At 43.5% G+C, this 23,780-nt stretch overlaps 4 protein-coding genes across 7 annotated transcripts in view; 2 read left to right on the forward strand and 2 right to left on the reverse strand.

Annotated features, from left to right (window-relative positions):
* Window positions 1-108: 108 nt before the first annotated feature.
* Window positions 109-9,430, forward strand: tgm2a (transglutaminase 2, C polypeptide A). Of its 2 annotated transcripts, XM_046869097.1 has the most exons (13): window positions 111-415; window positions 2,097-2,276; window positions 2,945-3,184; window positions 3,296-3,414; window positions 4,260-4,388; window positions 4,500-4,677; window positions 4,790-4,919; window positions 5,006-5,109; window positions 6,122-6,361; window positions 6,453-6,728; window positions 7,440-7,600; window positions 7,704-7,840; window positions 8,111-9,430. In XM_046869097.1, exons 1-13 carry the CDS (start codon window positions 406-408, stop codon window positions 8,256-8,258), a joined length of 2,052 nt encoding a protein of 683 aa, XP_046725053.1. In that variant the 5' UTR covers window positions 111-405; the 3' UTR covers window positions 8,259-9,430. The 2 variants fall into 2 exon arrangements, 1 of the variants encoding a protein (XP_046725053.1); XR_006928120.1 differs by lacking the exons at window positions 7,704-7,840; window positions 8,111-9,430 and adding an exon at window positions 7,084-7,227 and having other exon boundaries at window positions 109-415; window positions 7,440-7,571.
* Window positions 9,431-9,456: 26 nt separating this feature from the next.
* On the reverse strand, window positions 9,457-13,688 carry rprd1b (regulation of nuclear pre-mRNA domain containing 1B). 2 transcript variants are annotated; one of them, XM_046869098.1, is made up of 8 exons: window positions 13,409-13,688; window positions 12,795-13,067; window positions 12,552-12,681; window positions 12,287-12,426; window positions 11,935-12,056; window positions 11,380-11,536; window positions 10,799-10,974; window positions 9,457-9,745 (listed from the first exon to the last, which is right to left on the reverse strand). In XM_046869098.1, exons 2-8 carry the CDS (start codon window positions 12,943-12,945, stop codon window positions 9,596-9,598), a joined length of 1,026 nt encoding a protein of 341 aa, XP_046725054.1. In that variant the 5' UTR covers window positions 12,946-13,067; window positions 13,409-13,688; the 3' UTR covers window positions 9,457-9,595. The 2 variants fall into 2 exon arrangements, with proteins under 2 accessions (XP_046725054.1, XP_046725055.1); XM_046869099.1 differs by having other exon boundaries at window positions 11,410-11,536; window positions 13,409-13,684.
* Window positions 13,685-20,808, forward strand: tti1 (TELO2 interacting protein 1). The gene is made up of 8 exons (XM_046869096.1): window positions 13,685-13,820; window positions 14,789-17,105; window positions 17,214-17,381; window positions 17,637-17,794; window positions 17,932-18,072; window positions 18,187-18,391; window positions 19,304-19,391; window positions 19,763-20,808. The coding sequence occupies exons 2-8, from the start codon at window positions 14,795-14,797 to the stop codon at window positions 19,977-19,979; spliced, it is 3,288 nt and encodes a 1,095-aa protein (XP_046725052.1). The 5' UTR covers window positions 13,685-13,820; window positions 14,789-14,794; the 3' UTR covers window positions 19,980-20,808.
* A 1,457-nt stretch (window positions 20,809-22,265) lies between these two features.
* Window positions 22,266-23,780, reverse strand: part of LOC124399307 (V-set and transmembrane domain-containing protein 2-like protein) — a 32,350-nt gene continuing 30,835 nt past the window's right edge. For both annotated transcript variants that reach the window (XM_046870165.1, XM_046870166.1), the window contains exon 4: window positions 22,266-23,620. In XM_046870165.1, the coding sequence (XP_046726121.1) occupies window positions 23,306-23,620 (315 nt within the window). In that variant the 3' untranslated portion in view covers window positions 22,266-23,305. The remainder of the gene's footprint in view (window positions 23,621-23,780) is intronic.

Consider the following 23,780-nt stretch of genomic DNA (forward strand, 5'->3'; position numbering starts at 1 on the left):
CATCAGTACCTGACTTTACTAACACCCTTGTAGCTGAATGAATCTCACACAAATTTCCATAAAATCCAGAAGAACATCTTCCCAGAAGAGTGGTGCCTATTATAAAAGCAAATGGGGACTTCATGTGAAATGGGATGTTCAAAAAGAAGATCATACCAATCCTATGCTCAGGTGTCCACAAACATTTGTCCATATCATGTATATTCCTGTTCGTCATTCCTGCACGGCCATAGCTGCCATAAATAAAAACATCTAACGGTGGTGTGCGATGGTAAAATTAGCTAAGACATAAATAACCCTCTTGTGACCCCTGCCATTGCTGCCTGACACACACACACACACACACACGCACACACACACACACACACACACCTCCACGCAGGCCGAGCTTTACACACAGGGAGTATGGATCACGGTAAGGTGAAAACGCTTGGGCATTTTTACAGAGCAGGTTTTATAAGTGCTAGAGCTTTGAAAATGGAGCAGAAAAGACACGCTTCCATGAAACTCTCCCAGAATCAGACACTGAAGGTGGACCTCCAGGTGAAGTCCGTCCTCCACGGAGGAGCAGCTCCTGTTTCGTTTAAATAGAACATCGTTTTGTCTTGTATCAGAAAGATTGTGTTAGTTCCTGTAGCTGAAAATGTCATTTACATGACTGATTATTTAGTGAATATTCAGTAACCTTGTACAAGGGCAAAATAAAATGTGTCATTTAGGTTTTTTACTAGCAAACAAACATGTAGTAGACAAACAGAAAGGCAGACAGACAGACAGACAGACACACAAACAGACAGACAGATGCAGTAGCATATCATAATATACAGTATAAATAATCTAGCATGTACAAAACATTGTTTGGATCAGTTTAATTAAGTATTCAAATATGCAAATATTATACAAATAGGCCAGGATGGTAGTATTCAGGTACGTTAAGACATTGTTTCATTCAGAATTAGTTTGTTGTACACAATCTTTTTCCATGCTAGTTCACGTAAATTTATGCTAATATACACTAAAACTTTCTTTCGGCTTCTCCCATTAGGGGTCGCCACAGCGGATCATCTGTATTCATGATCCGCATGTTCAATTTGGCACGTTTTTACGCTGGATGCCCTTCCTAACGCAGCCCTCCCTATTTATCCGGGCTTGGGACCGGCACTAAGAGTGCACTGACTTGTGCAACCCTAATGACTGGGGTTTATGCTAATATACACTATATGGACAAAAGAGTATTATGTGCTTCATTCTGAACATTTCATTTCACATTCAGTCTGCATTAGCTGTTATAATAAGCTTTACTCTTCTGGGAAGATGTTCCACTATATTTTGTGGAGATTCGTTCAGCCACAAGGGTGTTAGTAATAATGTAGGTTAGGCGTCCTGGGGTGCAGTCAATGTTAAAATTCATCCCAAAGGTGTTCAGAACCTCAAGATCTTCCTCTCCAAACCATTTAAACCACATCTTCATGGAGCTGGCTTTGTGCACAGGGGCATTGCCATGCTGGAACAGGTTTGGGTTTTCAAGTTCAAAGAACGCAAAATGTAACGCTACCACATCCAAAGACGCCCTATACAATTGTGTGCCTCCAGCTTTCTGGTAACAATTTGGAGAAGGACCACATATGGCAGGAAATGGCAGGTGTCCCAATACGTTTGGCAATATAGTGTATATACATGTACATCATGTGCTTGTTTGCTAGTAGTCAAAGTAATATTGGTGCATAAGGTTTTGTACTGTATAAATATGCTAGCATAGTCAAATGGCATAAAAATGGAGTATACTAGCACACTTACTGTAGTCCTCAGCTGTGTTTTGTTATGTAACTTTATGTTGTTTTATGTAGCACCAGGGTTCTGGAGAAACGTTGTCTCATTTCACTGTGTACTGCGTCAGCTATATATGGTAGAAATGACAATAAAAGCTTCTTGGCTTGACTTGACACAAATGTACAAGTATCCTTGTTAACAAGTGACAGTGTGCTCACATGTGCAAACCTTGGCTCAGTGAGCATGTTCAGACTAAATATATGCTAGTAAGTAAGTGTTCTGGAATGCAAGTGTTAGACCATCTCACACTTCTGTGGGCCTCACAGTACTGGAGATCGAGCGTGTTGATTTGAAGTGTACAGTGAACAATGTTGAACACCACACGGCACTGAATGGTACAGACAGACTGATTGTGAGGAGAGGTCAACCCTTTACCATCACCCTTTACTTAAAAGACGGCTCACACTTTCAACCTGGAACCAACATCAACCTCATCACCTCTACAGGTATCTCAATCCCTTTCGTAGGATGTAGTTTAATACACAAAGACCTTGGTTTAATATTATAGCATAGAAGCCGGTATCAAAAAGTTTCAAGACTAGTTTTGCAACACGCCAACAGATGGCAGTACATGGCTGCACGCAGTGACAGGGAGCTTCATAAGTCAGTGTGCCAAAAGACATCGCCGTTTGTACATCGGGAGCTGTTTTGACCACGTGGGCACCCGGTCACCCAGCTCTCTTCACACGTGAAACAACATGATCTCACTTCTGCACCCACCCTACTCGCCAGATTTGGCTCCTGCAGACTTCGCAGTTCGCAGATTCTTCCCGAAGATGAAGATACGGCTCAAAGGTCGCTGTTTTGAAACCGTTGTGGAGATCCAGCACAAGTCGCAGGAAGTGTCTGACACGCTTCCAAAAGGGGACTTCTAGGACACATTCCAGAAGTGGCAGGAACACTGGGAGCGCTGTAATGCTGTGCAAGGAGACTATTTAAAAGGTTATAGTGTGGAAACGTAGATAAATAAAGTACTTTCTTGTAAACAGAGCGAGTCTTGAAACTTTTTTGATACCACTGCATATGTTAACAAAATAAGTATTGAACTATGGTTGAAGAAACTACATCTAGCAAAGTCTACATTACATTTAACTTGAATGGTTGTTTTTTTCAGGCCCAGACACCTCTGAACTTGAAGATACTGCTATCAAATTTGGACTCAGTAAATTTATATCCAAAGTCCGCTGGAGCGTGACAGCAACGTTAGCATCTGAGAACAGTGTAGTGCTCACTGTTGGGTCTCGCCCTGATGCCCGTATTGGGCTGTATCAACTCAGCCTCGAACAGGTCAGCAAGGAAGTACAGAAAGTCAGCTTGGCCCAGTTTGTGCTGCTCTTTAACCCCTGGTGCAAGAGTAAGACATTATAGTTACACTTTTGGTTTGGTAGAAATGTAACCATGGTAACATGAAATTGACCTAAAAGTGTTTGAACAACAGGATAATTATCTCTGTGGGTTATCACAGGAGATTCTGTGTATTTGCCGAGTGAGGCTGAGAGACAGGAGTACGTCCTGTCTCAGGATGGTCTCATCTACCGTGGAAAGCCCAAACACATCACTACACTTCCATGGACCTTTGGACAGGTACCTCAGGAGTCTCACAATTTTAGAGCCTCTACCTCAAAAAGCTATATATATATATAAATTTAGAGTTTCCAGGAAACATTGCCATTATGAGGCATAATATAATATCTATGCTTTGAACCAAACATGGAAGCAGGGGTCATAACAATAAACTATACAGAGTTGCCAGTTTAGAAGAAAAGTGGAAGCTCAATGCTTAAGGCTCTGGGTTACTGATTAGAAGGGTTAGGGTTAAGGTTAGGGTTGAGGGTTCAAATGCGGGTATCGCAAAGCTGCCACTCCTGGGCCCTTGAGCAAGGCCCTTAACCCTCTGCACTCCAGGGGTGCTGTATCATGGCTGATCCTGCACTCTGAACCCAGCTTCCTAACATCGCTGATATATGTGAAGCATAGTAAAATGGTTATGCGGACTAAGGAATTAAATAAATAAAATTACTTACTATAAATACTGATCTCAACTCAATTAATTGTTAGCTATAGGAGACCTAGGGGAGATGTGTTAGACATCGCATTTATTTCCCATCATCAGAACACATACTAAGGCAATATGTGACTAAAGTAATATCTCCAGACAATATTGTATTAGACATGGTTCCAGGAACAAGGTCAGTCCCCAGATCATAACCCTCTTGACCTTCTTTGGGATGCAGGGTTCAATTTATTTCTAGGTGAATTCAAGCTGCTCTGGAAGCCAGACGAAGCCAAAAATACAACCAAATAGATTGTGTGTCTAATAATCTGACCAATCAGCACAATAAAGCTGAACAATTGTATTGGTCAGCTCAAATGTTTAATAGAAGACCATCTGAAACCATGAATATTAAAAGTCTACTGTCACTGTGCAGTTTGAGCCTGGTATTCTGGATATCTGTTTGAAAGTGTTGGATCAAAACCCTAAGCATTTGGAAAACCCAGGACAGGACTGTTTAGACCGGGCAAGCCCTGTCTATGTGACCCGAGTCATCAGTGCCATGGTGAGCAGCAACCAAAAAAACATGGTCCTATTTTAACGCTGGAATTGTGAAGTCACCCAGTACATTTTCGTATAATAATGACTAATCAATGTCCAATCTCTGTGCGATCAGATGAACAGCAATGATGATGATGGTGTTCTGGTGGGGAACTGGTCAGGAGATTATGAGGATGGAGTCAAACCCACTGCATGGACCGACAGTGGTGCTATTTTACACCAGTGGAACAGACAGAACTGCACAGGAGTGCGATACGGACAGTGCTGGGTTTTCGCTGCTGTTGCATGTTCAGGTCATTAAAACAGTATCAGACAATGCACCAGTGTATCAACATTAGGCCTAGCAACAACGACAACCAACCTATTGGAGACCACCCTCATGGTGAACCGTGTTGTTGTGTGCAGTGTCCCGGGCGCTAGGAATCCCTTGTCGAGTGGTCACTAACTACGAATCAGCTCATGACACAAACAGCAACCTGCTCGTTGAGCGATATTACAACGAGATCGATGAGGATATAAGTGACGACTCCATATGGTGAGATTTGGCAACATATTAAACTTGTATTTTCCTAAATTTGGGATATTTCCACTTATCATCTCATGCTTGCATCATCTGTGTAGGAACTTCCATGTATGGGTGGAGAGTTGGATGACACGTCCTGACCTCAGGCTGGGTTATGAGGGTTGGCAGGCCAGTGATCCCACGCCACAGGAAACAAGTGAAGGTAGAGTTTTATTTTAATATAATTAATAAAATCATCTTCAGGAGAATACAAAGCTTATTCTGGGAATTTTTGGACTTCTGGAATCATGTACCATTTCTGCATCAAGCCAGGTTTTTCTCTAAATTGCCCCAGGCATGGGTGAATGAAAGAACATTTTGGACTAGGCATGTCCCTGACTAAAGATTTACATCGTGGAATCAGAATGGTCAAGTCTTGCGTATAGTCGACTGATAGTCGAATCGTGAACTTACCAGTTCCTTAAAATCACATTCCTGAAGCCAGATGGAGAACAGCATCACAATATCTTCCCCAGATGAGCTTTGGAGAGGTCCAGCTTTTGGTTTGAGTTCAATGCTGGCCTCTCCTGAATAGTGACTGCATTAGGTGTACAGTCAAACACTTTGTGTCCAAAGTTAGAGGCAACCAAAATTAACACAAAAACACCCTGCGTTAAAACCATCTTCATGCCCGTTAGTGATGCAGTGGCATTGGTGCTTAATTACCTTGTCACAGGGGGGTTGGATTTATTCCTGCACATTAAAATGAAAATTATTTAAAGCTTGTTTTTGTTTAAAGTTTTATTTACAGCATTATCATAATAGGCTGTATATTAATTTAGTGGAAGAAAACCGGTAGTTCTATTTAAAATTAGACATTTCTCACACCCATATAACCAAAATGGCACGATGCTCACGTGCGAAGATTCAAATGTGAGATTGATAGTCGTGACTGTGAGACTGGTAAACGAATAAGGCTCCTCCTAACGAAGCATGAATTCTTCCACTATTCGGGGTCACCCGTATGTTGGACTAGAGCACCATGCGCACCTGCACATCTTTCATTCACTGAAACCTGGGGGCAGTTTAGAATTGGAAGCAAGATTTTTTCTGGAAGGTGGAAAAGTGAAAAGAAACTGGAAAGATTTAGGAAACCCTACATGGAGTTATCCAGAGGTTAAGGATTGAACCAGGGAACCTGGAGATGTTTGGTTCTTTTCCTTGTGTTTGATCAGGGGTTCACTGCTGTGGTCCAGTTCCTGTAAGAGCAGTGAAGGAAGGCGACCTGAGCGCAAAGTACGACACTCCGTTTGTTTATGCTGAGGTGAACGCAGATGTGGTGGAATACATCACCCTGAGTGATAAAGTGATAAAAGTAGGAGGATCTGCTACTCACATTGGCCAGTGCATCAGCACCAAGGCAGTGGGCACAGATGACAGAGTAGACATCACGCACCTCTACAAATACCCAGAAGGTAAGGCTGATATCCTGGAGTTGAAGCCATACTCAAAATTACCAAACTAATACCACAGAGGTCTTGGAAAATGAGCATTGATTCTTTGCAGGTTCCGAAGAGGAGAGGCAGGTTTTTGAGAAGGCCAACCACATACACCGGCTAATCCAGACTGAGGAAGAGCCTGGCCTTCATGTGAAGATCAAACTGAGCCCTGAAATGATGATGGGTTCGGACTTCAACGTGTTCGCACAGGTCGTAAACAACACGGACACCCCGAAAAACTGCCGCCTTATGTTTTATGCTCAAGCAGTGTCCTATAACGGTAAACTCGGGGAGACGTGTGGCCTGACAGAGCTCAGTGAGATTATCCTGGACCCAACAGAGGGTAAGCATGGATAATTTTTTTTCCTGTCTGGTATCTGCCTATAGGAAGCTGAAGTGAGATAACCATTAGTCTGATCAGTCAGTACATATATTTACCTCCATACGAAGTGGTATGAAAAAGTCTAGAGACTAATGGTGCTACTGGTGCTATACTGACCACGTGCATACCACATCTGCGATTTCATCTTGGACAGCAAGTTAGAACAAAGAGCACGCTTAAAAAGCTGAAGAACATCACTGGAAGACGACGATAGATCAGGAAGACCTTCAAAAAGCTCAATCCCCGAAAAGCAGCAACATGTGCATGATGACCGTAGAACAGTCTGATTTCACTTTCGCACCCACCCTTTTGGCAGATTCTTCCAGAAAATGAAGATCCCAAGGGGGTTTTGACAGAAGGTGTTTGACGTGCTTTGAAAAGAAGACTTCCAGGACACATTCCAGAAGTGGCAAGAACGCTGGGAGGCGATGTATTGCTGAACAGGGGGACTTTTTTGAAGGTGATATTGTGGAAACTTGGATTAATCTTTCTTGTTAACATAGTGAGCCTCAAAACTTTTTGATACCACCTCGTATAAGAACCATTCTTTGTAGCCAGATGCTTCGTTTGCAACAATGTCATTGTTGGTTTACTCGAATTTAGGTGGAAACAATGGTGTGCCGATAGAATGCCACCTCCCAATTCCAATCTATTCCCATATTTGCATTTCAGAAAGTAGGGGAACACTTTCCCTAAAATATTCAGAGTACAAAGAAGTCATTACTCAAGACAGGATGATCAAATTGGTTGCTCTGCTTATCGACTTGGACACCAAGGAGTTACAGAGAGCCACGAAGACCATTGTACTGGAAGGCCCTTCCATTATAATCCTGGTATTTCCGTATCCTAAAGAAACCAACCCAAATATGTTTTTTTCTAAATCAAAGTGCATTTTATCAACCACATCATGAGTAATGTGCATCTGATTCTCTGCAGGTTCTCGGCGATCCTAAAGTAGGCCAGCCTGTTTTGGTTGATGTGATTCTGCAGAATCCTTTGCCTGAATCACTGGGAAATTGTGTCTTCTCTTTACATGGAGCCAACCTGACGGACGGCGAGGCCATCACTAAAGAGTAGGTTAACGTGTCAACGTGAGCGCATAGACATGAGCGGCTCTGACAGCCCTTGCATTGTTTGCAAGAGATTCTTCATGATGGAACTGTCCAGGGTGCCTAAAACGCCAGTACTGAAATGAGTTGATCTGTAAATTGGCACATGAAGCTTGTGATCTCTCGCTGAGCAAAATTACAACCAAACATTTGATTAAAAACAAAATGCACACAATGCAATTTTTATTTCAGCTATTTCCATCTATAACCTTCTCCCTGTTTCTCTTCGTTCAGCATTGGAACAGTCGGACCTGATGAGCTCGCTACCACCCAGCTCGAGTTCAAGCCCACGGCTTCAGGAACACGCAAACTGCTCGTCGTCTTCTCGTCTGATAAACTAAACAATGTCCATGGATACAGGAACATAACAATCGAAGAATAAAAGCTTTCGTTTGTTGCTGAGCTGATTCATGTATGCTACGTTATTTTCGTCCTATTCGTTAAAACTAATGAAAAAATAGAATTTGGACTGAGAAGGATGACTGTTTATAGCTGCTATAACATAATAGTGCAACTTATCACTACAATAACATTATATTCTACTATTTTGCTGTTTATCTTCGTGGTATAACAGATATAAAACATCAAAACTCGCCAATCACATCTCTTTCCTGTAGCTAATCGCTAAACAGAAGTCTAATAGCATGTTCATTATTCCATCAAACTTTCTGAACATCTCAGTGCACATTTAGCTCCTATTTACTGTTATGAGATTTGTGGAGATTCATTCAGCCACAAGGGTTTTGGTAAAGTCACGTACTGATGTATGTGAGAAGGTGAGGAGGCCTGGAGTGCAGTCAGTGCTCACATTCATACATGTTCAATAGGGTTCTATAGCAGGAGATCTTCCACTCCAACACATGGAATGCAGATCTTCATGGAGCTGGCTTTGTGCACACGGGCATCATCATGTTGGAACAATTTCTTTTCACCCAATCCACTGAAATCCTGTAAAATTGGGTGCCTCCAACTTTGTGCTCACAGTTTTCTGAAGAACCTTAAATAGCTGAAAAATTAAGGTGTCCTAATACTTTTGTTCATATAGTGTAGATAAAGCTGAATCGTTGCTCTGATGAGAAGCGATAAAAAGTGGAGGATGATTAAGAGCCTATTAATATCCCTGACACATGATCAGGGTATAAATCCTTCAGCTATCTTTATCCTGCTGCATCATATTGTGTTCACATGCGAGTAACTCGGAAAGCCGTTGGGTTTCAGCAGCTGATTTTATTGTCTGTTCACTCGAAATGAACTCGGGGTATTTCAGTCCTGTTTGCTTGGTTAGGATGAAAAGCAAAAAACGATGGTAATAAGGATGCAGGTTTTTCTTCTTTTCGTTTTGAAAAGAAAGAGTATCTCCGGGCCCTAATTGGTGCCGCCCGAACCTGATGACGAGGGTCTGTTATATCGCTGTTTATTTCATTTATTTCAGCTAATTAGTCTGTATAACTGAGCAAACAAAAAAAGCAAGCCACACAGACACCTCATGGAGTTAATAATACGTAAATAAAGCCAAATCACACAAAGCAGTAAAACTAAAAGGAAAAAAAAAAAGCTCTAATAATGAGAAGACAGCAGAGTCACGTTCACGTTCGCTGTATTGGTGATTTTTTTTTCTTTTCTAAAAACTTAACCAGAGGAACAGGATTTGGCCTGAAATCAGCTGATCGGCTGGTGACGGTGGAATCAGAGTCCAGAGGATGAAGAGAGAAAGATGGATCAATCGGTGGAGAAGAGATCTCCAGCCGAGGGCAGCGGTGCCAGGCCTCCGGTGACGTTGGGAAGGAGCGACAGGTCCGGCAAGCTCTGGATGTGAGACTTGAGCTCTTTACGCACCTGAGTGACCCGCGCCAGCTTCTGCTTGTACTCCTGTAACACCGGGAAAAAAAATCATTTTGCGCGGTTCCCGGATTCCGATTGGTCAGAACGTGTTAAAGTGGGGGTCCTTAATGTTTTTCAGCTTAGGGACCCCCTTTGACAATAGAGACATGGGGCAGGGACCCCCTGATACAAATCAGTCAAACACAGCCACTGATATTAATAGAAACCAATCATATGACACTAGTTAAATTATATTATTATATATTTTTTAAATCTTTCAAAAAGATTTCTGCATCGTAATTTATAAAGTTGTCAGTTGTCTTATTTTAATAGATTTTCAGTTTCATACATTTTCCTTTTACTATCAGGTGAAAATTTATACATTTACATGAACTTCAGCTTTAATTTGAATAGAACTTAAATGTAATAATGAAATTAAATTAAATATTCGAACTTTGAACAAAAAATGATTTGTGCTCCAACATTAACTAGCAGACCCCCTGCAGTACCACCACTGAGCCTCTAGGGGCTGCAGAGCCCCAGTTGAAGACCCATGTTTTTTATTATAGTTTATTTAAAAACTGTGTACACATTTTGTATCTGTGTATACGTTTGTACCTGACATCAAGACGAATTCCCAGTAAGTGCTCTTTGCGGAACCCTTTGCTGTACCTGGCAATAAAACCTTTTCTGATTCTGATGTGTTAAAAAATTGTTTCCATAGTAACATCGTAGCGATATAGACACGGGTTTTGTTAATGAAAACTTTTAATTGTTGTGGTGTAAGAGGAACAAAACATTAATAATAAAGCGTCATAAGTACAGACAAGCTCGTAACATCTTACCGAGGCATACTGCGATAAGTCGGCATTTTCAAAAGACAGGACTCAACCAAACTGCGTGTCCGTATATAATATGCTTTATTATCATTATGCCACATTAAACGTTTTTCACGTTAAGCGCCTGACCCCTGATACAGGGGGTGTCTCCTGTGGGTGTGCTTTCGATGGCAGCCGTATTGTTTAAGTTACTTTATAAATCCGTTTAGACTCCGAGTGTGTGCGAGTGTTTTATCTGGCGCGTCTTGACAGCATGTGGTACCTCGAGTTTTTTCTCCCTCTCGCTTAGCGCCTCCTTCTGGCTGGTGATGTATTCGGTGAGCATGCGTGCCAGCTGTCTGCGGTCCTCCAGCTCGGCCGCAAGTCTCCCGTTGTACTCCGCCAGCAGCAGACACGCTTCATCCACCGTCTTTGAGAGCTTATCCGCCGCCTCCTTATCTGCACATCGACAAAAAAATAAACACGTAAAAGCTGCTGGAAACACGAACCCACGATCTAAATGTTGAGTGTCCTGATGATCTAATAATCTAGATCCACGCTCTAAATAAATCAGCCATATTCCTAATTCTGTTCCTCACATTAATCACCAGACAGGGGAGTGTCATGTAATATTTATATAGACTCATTATCATCTGGGGGAGAGGTGGGGGTGGGGGGGGAGGCGGACCTCAGGGGACATAAAGACATCGCTTATATTTAAACCACATTTAATTGTAGATGAAGAAAAATAGTATTTATTCATAATAATGTTTTTATTCTGGTTTATTTTCTCGCTTTATATCTGATTTGTATGTTGGTGTAGCAAAATCTGACCCAATATATCAGACGTGATATAACACATACTCTCTCGATTGGTATCTCCTGAGCCCTGACCTGTGATCTTCTCGAGCAGAGAGACGTCCTGCACTTCCTGCGGCAGCGAGGCGATCTTCTGCCGCACGGCGGCGTCACCGGACGCGGCGTTCTCCAGGTCCTGCAGGGCTTTAACCAGCTCCTCCGTCTGTCCCCAAAACACGGACACACAATTCAGGCGAGCCGGACACGTGAGAAGACGTTCAAAAAGAAAAATCCTCACACAAAAACATCCGTTAGATTTTTGGGAGCAAACCACATCCAGCTGTTTGCCGATGGAGTCTCATCCACAGTCGTGTATACAAAATGTCTCTGTTTAACTGAATGTTAATATTGTGTAATATTATGGGATGGCCTCCTAAGATCCACCTCTCAAAGTTGCTCCTCCCATTTCATCATGGCATATTGCATGGAATAATATAATAAATATAATAAATGATATAATAATGAAATGAAATGTATGAAGAGCATCATCATGCTGATTGAGTACGTTTGTGGAAATGTGCGTACGATTAATTTTTTTTGCACAGAATGACATGTTTATACCAGCTGTGGGCCGGTGATGTCCGCCTCGTGGGGAGAATATTGAGCCCTGTAATCGTCGTCGTCATCTTCCTCTTCCTCTTCTTGAACCTTCTGGAACGTTCTTTTTAACCCCTTCTTCTCATCTGCAACAAAACACAAAATTGCTATTAATAACTCGGTGCGTCAGGCCCACTAAAAGGAGGCGTGGCCTATGTGCATTTGAGTCCCAGTGAAAGCGGGTGTGGCATATGTGTCAGTCTTATAGTAAGGGGGTGTGACATATATCTACCAATTACAATAAAGTGGACACGACCTTCATCACTGTGTGTGTGTGTGTGTGTGTGTGTGTGTGTGTATGTATGTATACACAAACCTGCAGCTTTGTGTCTGGGGCTGTTGGAGTCCTCAATGGCCAGCTTGAGCTGCTGGATGAAATCGGCACGGTAGAGACTACGCTCCTGCCAGATGTTCAGCAGCCTCAACATGTGCTTCCTGCAGTTCTCATCTGTTTCTCTACACACACACACACACACACACACACACACACACACACACACACGACAAATTGTGAGCGAAAAAAAACAGACTTTCCTGACCACAAACATGGGGGGTGGATGGTGAGGGTGCGGCACACTGACCTTGCTACATGCGAGCAGGCATCGACGAGGACGCCTTCAAAATCCCGTGTGAACTCGGGGCCTTTCTTCTTGCTGTTCTGAATGACATCATTGGCGAGGTAAAGGAAGGTCAGCTTCCGGCTGCTTTTTGCTGAAGAACATGCAAAAGATAGAGATCTCTAATTACATATCATGGAGGTTTTTTTTAAATATAGTATTGATATAAATATATAAATCTGTAAGTTTATAAGTATCAACCCGTACCTTTTTTCAGCTCTTTATGCCAGACACGGACGATGGCGCCTGAGTGTTTGCGGTGGTGAATGATCCAAAGTGACAACGTCTGAACGCTCTGCTGCGAGTTACTCAGCTCAGACAGCTTCTTCTCCAACGCAGACTCAGAAAACGACGACATGGCGAAACAACACGCCAAGAACCAAGCGCGAGCTGGGGGAATCTCTGGGCCTGAGATCTCAGTCGTGGTGTTAATACATGTCTCAGACGGACCTAGGCTTTGCTAGAAGATCTGAAGCTTACCTGAACATATGAGAATTAAAACACACCCATTGAAGTTCTAGATAATTGATAATTACACAATTACAGACAGACTTACACTGGTTATGGATGAATTCAAAAAGAAGTACCGGCCCAGATGGATTACGTGCTTACTGATAATCCTTAGTGATTGGCACAATCCCAAATGCCCCCTATTACTTGTTGAAGTGCACTACACAGGATAGTGTGCTCTAAAGTCATTGAAATTCAGCCCCAGGTAATGTATTGTGCACATTCTCACATTCGCCTGGTTACTGCACCATGCACAAAGTACCACAAAACACATGAAACATTGAGATTTATCGATTTTGACAGCAGCTTACCTTTTCAATGGGGACCACGAGAGTTTTTCCAGCTAGCAAAGAGAACTAGCCAAGTTAGCAAAGATGGCCGGTGTGGAGTTTGTCCACTTTACGTCCGGAAATTATCAATTATATATTTGCTCTTTCAGGTTCTTAAGCTATAAGTCTTGTCGCAAACAAATGTAGGCTTTACCCTGTACTTTATGAAGTGTCGCTGAGGCGCTTATTGTGTAGCAGAAACCCACATTTCGGATCGCAAACGCGCACTGCCTGGGTAAACAAACACACGGAATTCGCGTCGCGTCGCGTCTCGATGACGTCAACACCAAAGCGACACCGCGCTTTCGAGCGAGTGATGGAGTTGTTTTCTGTTCCACGGCACGGAAGGAGTAATGAAATCTCTCTGTGGTCGGATTATCATGATGGACTGAAGGTAAATTAGTGCTGGTTATGATTCGGATGTGTTGTTTATAAATACTGAGGAATTGTGTTGTTGCTCTTTTAGAAGCTTGTGTCCACGTGTCTTAGTGTTTTACACATGAGAAGGACAGTGTGTGTATGTATATATATATATATATATATATATATATATATATATATATATATATATATATATATATATAATTAGTACACAATGTTTAACTTTATGGCATGTTATTGACAGTAAAATGATTATAAAGGTTTGAGTGACTCATCCAGTACTCGTCTAGATTTTGTCCAATGAAATGCTTTGCTCAGTATAAATGGGGCGGGGCTTTCTCTAAAGCGGGGGTCCCCAAACACCCCAATCAAAAAGTTTTTATTTTGATTGTATTAACATTTTGTTGACTTTCACAGTCAGGATGTGCAAGTGGTAGCTTAGAAGGTGGTAGTTCTGAGTTACTGATCAGAAGGGCGGGGGTTCATGCCCCAGGATCGCCAAGCTGCCTCTCTCTGGCCCTTGAGCAAGGCCCTTAACCCTCTGTGTTTCATGGCTTACCCTGCGCTCTGACCCCAGCTTGGTAACATCGCTCTGAATAAGAGCATCTGCCATGTAGATATCATGACTGAAGGCGTTTCTCCGACACACGATATGTATCAAATCTCAGTATTAAATTAATGTTAATTAACTCTTTCAGTCTGTTTTTAATAAAACCAGAATTCGCTATATCACAGTATTAGTGTTATATCGTTATGTCACCAAGGCTTGTTTTCGTCTTATCTGTCGTTGGGGAACTGTGAATAAAGTTTGCTTCTTTCTTTACAAAGTGATGATTTGGACTTTATGGAGATTTTTAAGAGGCTGTTTTTACCCGTTTCGGTCGTCTATAGCAGTTATGCACTTCAGTGCGATGCAGCGTTGTTATTACTCTGACTGTCTGACGACTATTAATTATAAACTGGTGATTCGTTATCTTATAGGTTTAAATGGTTCGCTTATGGAGGATGGCTGACCATCAGATCAATGACCCAAAGATTGCCTTCGCTTATCTGCGGCCCTCCTGCGTCTTACTGACAAAAGAGCCCACCCTGTCCAATATTGAGGCTCTAAACGGCCACCTGCGTTGTGTTAGCGATGGAGTCCTCCAGCTGTTTCAGGATTATGTACTCTTCCCTCTCCGCTTTGTCCTCAAGATGCCTGGGGCCAAGCGAGAGGGCATTGTGCAAGCCGTCATGGATGCCATGACCTATGTTCTGCAGACGACTTGTATCCAGAACTGGGAATCTCTACGGGATCTTTTTTCTGAGCTTTGCCTTTGTATCTGCTTGCCGAATGACCCCGGAAAGCCGGCTCCGTCCTCAGAGGAGCTGAAGTTATCAGTGCTGCGATGTCTGAATGCTTTAATGCATTCTGCGTATGGAGACGTGGTGTTCAGTATGTACAAGCCTGCGATGCTTCCAGGACTCGGAGCCGCTGTGTCTTTGTTCCTGGCTTTGGCAGAGCAAGAGAAAGCGAGAGAAGTGCAGGCATCAGCGTTGAGGTGCCTCCTGTCTCTGTTCCTGCAGTGCGACTGCGAACGAACGCACGTAGAAGCGGACGAAGGGGAAAGAATCTTGCTTGGAAATACACTGGCGTCGTTCCTGCCGGGAATCACTCGAGCTCTGAGTCTTGTGATTAGCGGAGACGTGAGACAAGGACACATGGTAACAGTGAAAGCCATGAGGGTTTTGTACACCACAGTGGGTTTAGTTATGGCAGACACACAGCTTCAGAATAACAGCACTGCGAGTGCAGAATCACCCGAGTTGGGAAGGATTGGAGACCTGGTGGTGAAAAGGACTCCTTCTTGGAGCAAGTCTACTTCGAAAAGACTTGCCCTGGCACTGCAGAAAGTGATCTCTTATACCGCAGGGCACCCACACTGGAGGGTACGATTGGAACTGGTCAATCTGTCAGATCACCTTCTTACCCGGTGCAGCAAATCTTTACCCGAATGCATTGGTCATCTCCTAGATGCTTTAGTTGGTGCAGTAAATGATGAGGAACCTCGAGTTAAAGAGCGGTGCTCAGAAGTACTTGCTGAAGTGTCTAGAAGAAATCAAGCTACAGGAGGCCAAGCCTTAAATGACGTCCTGTCTGAAAACTTGCACAGCCTGGCATCTTCTCTGCCTCGCCTCATGAGAACGACGGACGACAACCGCAAGCTGTTTACCCTCACCGTCTTTTTGGGGTACCTGAAGATTCTCGGCCCTCAAGTGGATTTTGTCTTGAGGTCCGCAGTTCACCTTGAGCGAATATCTAAAGCATTAATGCAGGTGCTTGAGTTGGATGTCTCGGATGTCAGGATTGTAGAGGAAAAGAGTTTTGCACCGTTATCTGACCTGGCACCTGATGCTCCTGAAGTGCAGCACCAGAGAAAGTACTTTCTTTATTTCACAGACGACAAGATCTTTTTGGTGTTGAAGCAGGTATGCCGGATGCTTGGGTGCTACGGAAATCTTTATTTACTGGTGGACCACTTCTTGGAGCTCTACAAGGAGTCATCGGTGTATCGCAAACAAGCGGCCCTGGTGCTCAATGAGGTAATTAGCGGGGCAGCAGGAGTCGGGTTGGAAAATGAGGACGGTTCAGAGATTCCCAGAGGAAGTCATGACGACCTGAAAAGTGTGATCGCTTCCATTATCGAGGAGTACATCAGTTTAAATAACTGGCACCTCGCCTCTGTGATGGATGACTCGGAAAAAGAAGACGCACAGGAGAAACATCATTCTGCAGTCTCGTCAATTTTAAGCAGAGCTGATGAAAACCAACTTACCCCAAGCTTCAGTTCCAAAGATCCAACGCTTCACCAACTGAACAGCAACATCTGGCAGATCTGCATCCAGCTGGAAGGGATCAGCTCGTTTGCGTTAGCACTAGGCTCAGATTTCCGCCTGCTTCTGATGACATCTCTGTACCCAGTGCTGGAGAAAGCGGGGGATACTTCTCTGCTCGTCAGCCAATCGGCTCTCTGCACCTTGCACGACATTTGCGTGGCTTGCGATTACGACTCGCCCAAGGAGCTGGTGATCAGGAACGCAGACTACCTTTTGAACGACGTCTCCCTTAATCTAAACAGACCCAGCATTCACCCTCATGCCCCGCGAGTCCTCGCCGTCATGTTTGCTCATTCTGATGCTGAATTGCTCCCCCTAGTGGCTGAAGTGGTGCAGGACGTTCTAACGGCTTTGGATTTGAGTTATGACCAGAGGTCAGGGCAGTTCTGTGCGGTCCTGCATTCACTGATGAAGGCACTGGGTGAGTGGGAATTATCTTAGAAACATTCCCAAACCTTTACCCTGTAATATACACATCTTTTTACAGGTATCTGTCAAAAATCACGCAATCTCTCGTCTTGTACTGCAGTGAGGTGGTTTAACACCAGCACTGAAAACCGAAGGAAGACTTCCATAGCCAGAGGAAACACCCAGACTCCTGAGGCACTGAATCTTCACCAGTTTTTGTTGGATTACAGAAAGCAGAAGGACCTGGCTGATGGCATCGGCATAGAGGAGGAGGCGGGGGCGGAGTCAGGTGACAGTCGTCTATTCATCTTTGTGTATTTTTAACTGATCTTCCGGTTTATCTCGTGTACTTTATTTTTTATCTTTACTTCATGTATTCATCGATTTGTTAGTTTCTCTCACGGCATCACCTGCTTCTAACACAGTTTACCATTTTTATTTATGTTTGTTTGTTATCGAAGCTGATAGATCCAAGATACAACACCAGCACGTTAGCGCCGTTTAATCGTAACATACGAAGATGTGTGTGCCGTGATGTTTACAGAAACGCCCGCTGCTCCTGAGCTGAAAGAAGAAGAGGACGAAGGAGAGGAAGGTCCTGACGTGAAAACGGAACTGCCCTTGCACGTGTCTCTCACGAAAGACGTGATGGAGCGCTGCATTCACCTGCTGTCTCACCCCAACATGGGAGTCCGATTGAAGGTAGCGAACAGAAAAACAGTCAAAGAACCGCAAACCCCAGCGCTTATCAGTTCTGGATTCTGATTGGTCGTTAGGTGTTGGTTCTTTTAACTAACTGTAGTGATATTTGTGGAATAATTGTGTGTTTGTGTTTGCAGGTGTTGAACATTGTAGAGCTGTGTGTGACTGTATTGTGTGAGATGGAGAATGAGCTTTTACCCATGGTGCACCGCTGCTGGCCTGCTCTTCTTCAGCGACTCACCAATGATGACCCGCTCGCAATCCCCCGAGCTTTTAGGGTACAAAAGTGTGTGTGTGTGTGTGTGTGTGTGTGTGTGTGTGTGTGTGTGTGTGTGTGTGTGTTGTAAAAATGTGTGTAATGTTGTAATCTATACACTTCTCTCTCTCTGTAGGTGCTGTGTATGTTGGGTGAGACGTGTGGTGACTTCCTGAGAAAGCGAATCTCTAAAGAGGTCCTGCCCCGGCTCACGTCAGCGCTTTCACGCCAGGCTGAGACGAGCGCTCGCTCTGGTCCCGTGTACACACACACACTTGCATACAAGCTGCAGCTGGCCGTGCTACAGGGACTCGGACCTCTGTGTGTGCGCCTCGACCTGGGTAAGACGTGAAGGGGGCGTGGCCTTCGGGAACGTCAGACGTGGCCTCATAAATATTATTTTAATGATCAGAAAACAGTTGTAAATTTTATTCCAGCTGCAGTGATGTCGTTGATCCACTAGATGGCAGACTTGCATCACTGCTGAACTAAAGCTCAGTACAGCTGCAGTGAACATTGCCTCTGCATTTTAATGTCACACACACACACACACACACACACACACACACATCCCCAGGTGTTCCCTCAGACGAACACAAGGTTCGATCTGTGAGAGATTAGAAGTAGAAGACAAGGAGAAGCGTCTCAGTGAAGTGACCTGAAGCCAGCCGAGAAATAAGATGTTTACCGGAAGCTTCCGTAATGAATTTTAATTTCTGACCTCCGGAGATGTCGGGTTTCTTTTCTTTCGACGGAGTGAAGGTGCTACGGTACGCCGGCCGGCCTGAGTGGCTGAGATGAGCTGAGGGCAGGAGGTCAATGTGTGGACGGCTTTTAAAACTCAGTGTGTGTAAAAAAAGTGTGTGTTCACAGTTTCAGCTCATAGAATACTGAAAAGTTACAGACTCGTTCATTCCGATTTATAAGTTTTTATTAAGTATTGTAGAACTGTATCGTTATATTTCTGTCGTATCGACACAACCTTCCAAGTCGTGTGTGTGTGTGTGTGAAGTGGGAAATGATGAGCTTTAATTAAATTTGACTGTACGATTAGCACGCTCGTTATCTAAGTCCGAGATTAACGAGAAGCGTCTCCTCTGGGAAAAGACTCGTCTCGCGCGCCCTCGAGTCTGGCTTTTTGTTCTGTATTTAAAGTATTAAAATGAACTTTACGTTTTTATTACTTTAAAAATATATGTGTGTGTGTGTGTGCGTGTGTGCGTGTGTGTGCGTGTGCGCGTGTGCGCGTGCAGTGGACTCGGATCTAGATCTTATCTTGGAGGCCTGTCTTCCTTACCTGAGCGTCAGACAACCAATCAGATTGCAGGAAGCCTGCCTCAGGTAACCAAGTCCATTTTCTTTACACACACATGCACACACACACACACGCACACACACACACACACACACACACACACACACACACACAGAGACTGTGCTAGTAATCATTTAGCCTGCTTTAAATAAAATCTGATAGTATATATTGCACACTGCTTTCCTTCTTTGCAAATGTTGGGAGGAAACCAGAACATCGCTGTTGAAAAAAGGCGGGAAAAAAAATTATTTTAAAACACAATACTTTTTGCTTTGGTTTTTTTTTCACCCCTGACTGATCTACATATATTGATCTTTCTTTCTTTCTTTCTTTCTTTCTTTCTTTCTTTCTTTCTTTCTTTCCTCCCTCCCTCCCTCCCTCCCTCCCTCCCCCTCAGTGTTTTCCGACACGTGATGCAGCTGGACCCGGACTCGTGCTGGTTGACGCTGAGCGAGTGGTTCTGTCCCACGTCCTACGAGCCGCCTCACGCACTCCTGTTCCCCGTCAGGCCGAGCGGCACGAGCCGAGCGAGGAACGAATACACACACAACGTCCTCACACTGCTGCAGGAACTCGAGCCGCACCAGGAGATACATCAGCACCAGGAGTGGTAGTCGTGAAGTCTCAGGATCGGACGATACAGAGCTAAATATCGTATCACGATACTGAGACGGTCTCAAATCATCACTACGAAACAAACAGAACCGAATGGAACTGAAAGACCACCAAATGATTCTTTAAAGATTTTATTAAATACATTTTTCAAATAATATTTTTTTGGGAAAAAAATGTCCTGAGGTGTTTTATTTCTCCTCCAGCACCCACACTGACACGTTTATAAAATTAACAAACATGATTTGTTTAAATTAGCATAATGACTACCTCTGTCCTGAAGACCTTCCCATTTTGGAGAACTGATGCCTGAGAGTCCTCCCTCCTGAAGATCTTCATGTTACAGGGAATTCACACTGAAGACTTCTTCCTTTTAAAGCTCTTCCTGTTTTGGAGAACTGACCCTGTAGACTCCCTCCTGAAGACCTTCCCATTATGGAAAACTGACATTGGAGACTCCCCTGTCCTGAAGTGCTTCTTGTTATGGAAAATGAGTACTGGAGATTCCTTCCTCCTAAAGACATTCTCATTATAGAGAACTGGCCAGTGTGAGCTGCCTGTGTGAACTCAACACCTTCTGACCAATCAAGATCCAGGATTCAGCATCGGGGAACAAGAAAACTGAATATTCCCAGGACTTGTAGCAACACCGATCTCCTGCCGCGGCATGCTAAAATGGCTAGCTGCATGCTAGCTTAAAACCAATCTGCTTTCAAGAAAGCTAACGGGACGTCCAGCTAAAAACGGTCTTTAGGCGTTAGCTGGATCAGCGTATGTTGTGTGTATAAATGCTAATACTTTGTACATTTTAGAATAAACGTCTCAACCCTTTGCGTGTCTTTGTTTGTTTGTTTACAGCGTCAGTGTGAGTGTTGTGAGCGAGCGTTGGTGTTTGGCAACCGTGACTGTGCTCGGCACCAGTGTGGGCTCTGAGGTGTCTCCTGACATCTTAATGCATGTTTTAGCTGCAGGCATAGACGTCTGCCTCATGCACTTTGTGTTAGCGAGCTAGCGCTTTATCTGCTGCTATTTATCCTGCTGCCAAAGCCGATGGCTCGACCATTACTCATAAAGGGGGCCGGTCGGACCAGCAGGTTTCCTCTGGAGCGTGACTGATAAGCCGGCTCGCTAGCTTCATTACACAGGTGTTTGGCTCGGTGGCATGCCAGCCGTCTGACTGATTAACGGTCATTAAGAGCGACGGGGACAGCTGCGGTGACGAGACGACGGAGGAAAACGCCGATTAGGCGGGTGGTGAGCGTACGATTAGCGCCACAGTGTCGCCCTTTTTGCGCTGATTTTTACGCAAAAACTTCAGAGCACTAACACAGGCGTACGTACGCTTCCAGTGGATTCCTCGCCCCGATTCCTCCGCATTACACAAGAGTTCCTCTGCTCCTGGAGATACAGCGGCAACTCTAATCCATCTTAATTGATCCAGCTGATGAAGGTCTACAGGAGCATCAGAGTTACAAGAGATGGTCATTAATTCTCTACACATTGGCTGCTAAGAGCTTGCAGATAAAGGAAGCTGGATTTTATGAGATGCTAATCCTTTCTAACAAGGCAGAGTTGTTACATTTTTGAGAGTTGCGACGACGGAGAGTGAAGTATTTTTTTTTTTTTTACTTAACTAATTCATATTCATTCATTAATGCGACATTGAATTTACAATAAAAATGCGACTCACAGAAACGTGTATTAATTTAATTTTTTTTGCAGATTTTTGTTTTATTTGATAAAAGCATAACATTGAAGATGAAACGAACACTCTAGAGGATATTTAATCGTACCGCATTTTTTTACATGTATCTCTTACAAAAAAAATAAATACAAGTTAGAAATGATGAGGGCTTCATATATATATGAATCATGTATCATAGCTATACATTAAATAATGGAGCAAAAAAAAAAACACAAAGAAAACAAAATGAATATATTACATCAACAAGAACATCCGCATCCGTCCAATTGGATCGCGGCATCCAATCGGATCTTAAACTGTCGAAAATGGGATGTTTGTTTATTTATTTAACATCAGAGTGGCGATTTGAGGTTATCAGGGGTCATGTGGATAAAAGCGCAACTAATAAAAAGGCAGAAAAGAAGGCTTTGGCGCCCCCTGTCCTACAGTGAAAAAACACGACATAATAATAATGTGCGAGATCCAGGGTTGAGTTCCAGTAATTAGTGTATTTTTATTTTATTTTTAGCCCAAGCTGTGGCATATTGCTCTTCGACACCACACTCGGAGCAGCAGAGGACATAAGAAAATACCATACCAGAAATAAAAAACTGGAGTGCTTTAATAAGGGAATTTACATACAGAATTAGTGTAATTATAAGGGTTAAAGGGTATATGGGTTGCCAGGTATAATAGAAAAAAACACCCAAGTAGAACACTCACTGCCATTTTATTAGGTCCACGCTGGTAAAGGAACATGAAGAAGAATGTGATTATGAATAGGAACATTTCTCATTGAATGTGAATGTGTACACATGGCAGCCTGGTCAGGATCACAGCGAGTTAAGCGAGTACGGAATCGTTTTGGGATCTGAGGACATTTTGCTAGAAAGTACGGCGGGCAGGAAAATGCGTAATTCCTGCGTAAAGAGGAATTGGAACTGGAATGATGTAGAAGAGGCCGAGAAACTGTCAGAGCCAGAATTCACACACCATGCTGAGATTTTACTGTGAGCTTTAGTTTAAATACAGAGATGATTTTGGAGCTGTTCATAATCTCTGGTATCACAATTCCTTCAATATAGTCAAACTTTTCTGGTATTTTCTATTATAATAACGATAATAATAAATAATATTTTTTCTAGATACGATTTGAAGATCCGCTGCTCTATTGCTTTTTTTTTCGCTTTTTATGTCTACAAAGAACCAAATGATCTGCCAGTAGAAAAAAAAACATCAAGCTTGAAATTCCTGCAAACACAATCCTGGATGATCCCACGTATGATTCCCCTGCTAAGCATCCCAAGATTTTTGAGGAACAGATGTTTGGAGAGGTTCCTCATCAACTCCACGCTTTTTATTCCCAGCCCCCGTGAGCGATCGTATTAACGCAAAATGATAAAAAAAAAACGTAAACGGTGAAGTAGAATGAAATAATGAAAGTTCGAATCTTTCTGTCTCTGTCCTTCAGAAAAAAAAAAGCGAGAACGTCGTAAGAAACATTTCGCGACATGCACCGGCTCGTCTGAGAACATTTATACAATAATATACACTGTGTTTCAAGGGGGAAAAGCTATAGGAGAACAGATTAGGACTGTAGTGTGTGTGTGTGTGTGTGTGTGTGTGTGTGTGTGTATATGGGCCCTAAAGTGCACAGCTCTCTGTGCAGTCAGTGTTGTTGTCATCAGCAGCCCTCTTCCTGAGCTCCCTGCCTGCTTTGTGGTGCCCCTGCTGGGCAATAGGTTGATGTTTTTGAGACTCAGATGCCCCCTGGTGGTGAGGCAGGGCAGAGGCATGGTTTTCTTCCTGCTCCACCTGCAGGTAGGCGCGTACGCGGTGGTGCCGGGGCCGAGTGTCGCTGAAGTCGATGACGCGGCATTCGTACGTGCCCTCGTCCGACGGCTTCACGCTGGACAGACGCAGCTTGTGGGAGATGTTGCTGCCGGCCACTTTTACCACCTGCAGGATGGACGGAGGAGACGGTCAGCCGGGGTGTGTGTGTGTGTGTGTGTGTGTGTGTGTATTTTAGGGATGTGCATCTCCATAACTAAAGGATGAAACAATTCGAATCTCGATGCATAGTCAACGTTACAATACATTAAAAACATATGAAGCAGCT

This window comes from Silurus meridionalis, chromosome 16, assembly GCF_014805685.1.
Source record: "Silurus meridionalis isolate SWU-2019-XX chromosome 16, ASM1480568v1, whole genome shotgun sequence".
Taxonomy (NCBI): Eukaryota; Metazoa; Chordata; class Actinopteri; order Siluriformes; family Siluridae; genus Silurus; species Silurus meridionalis.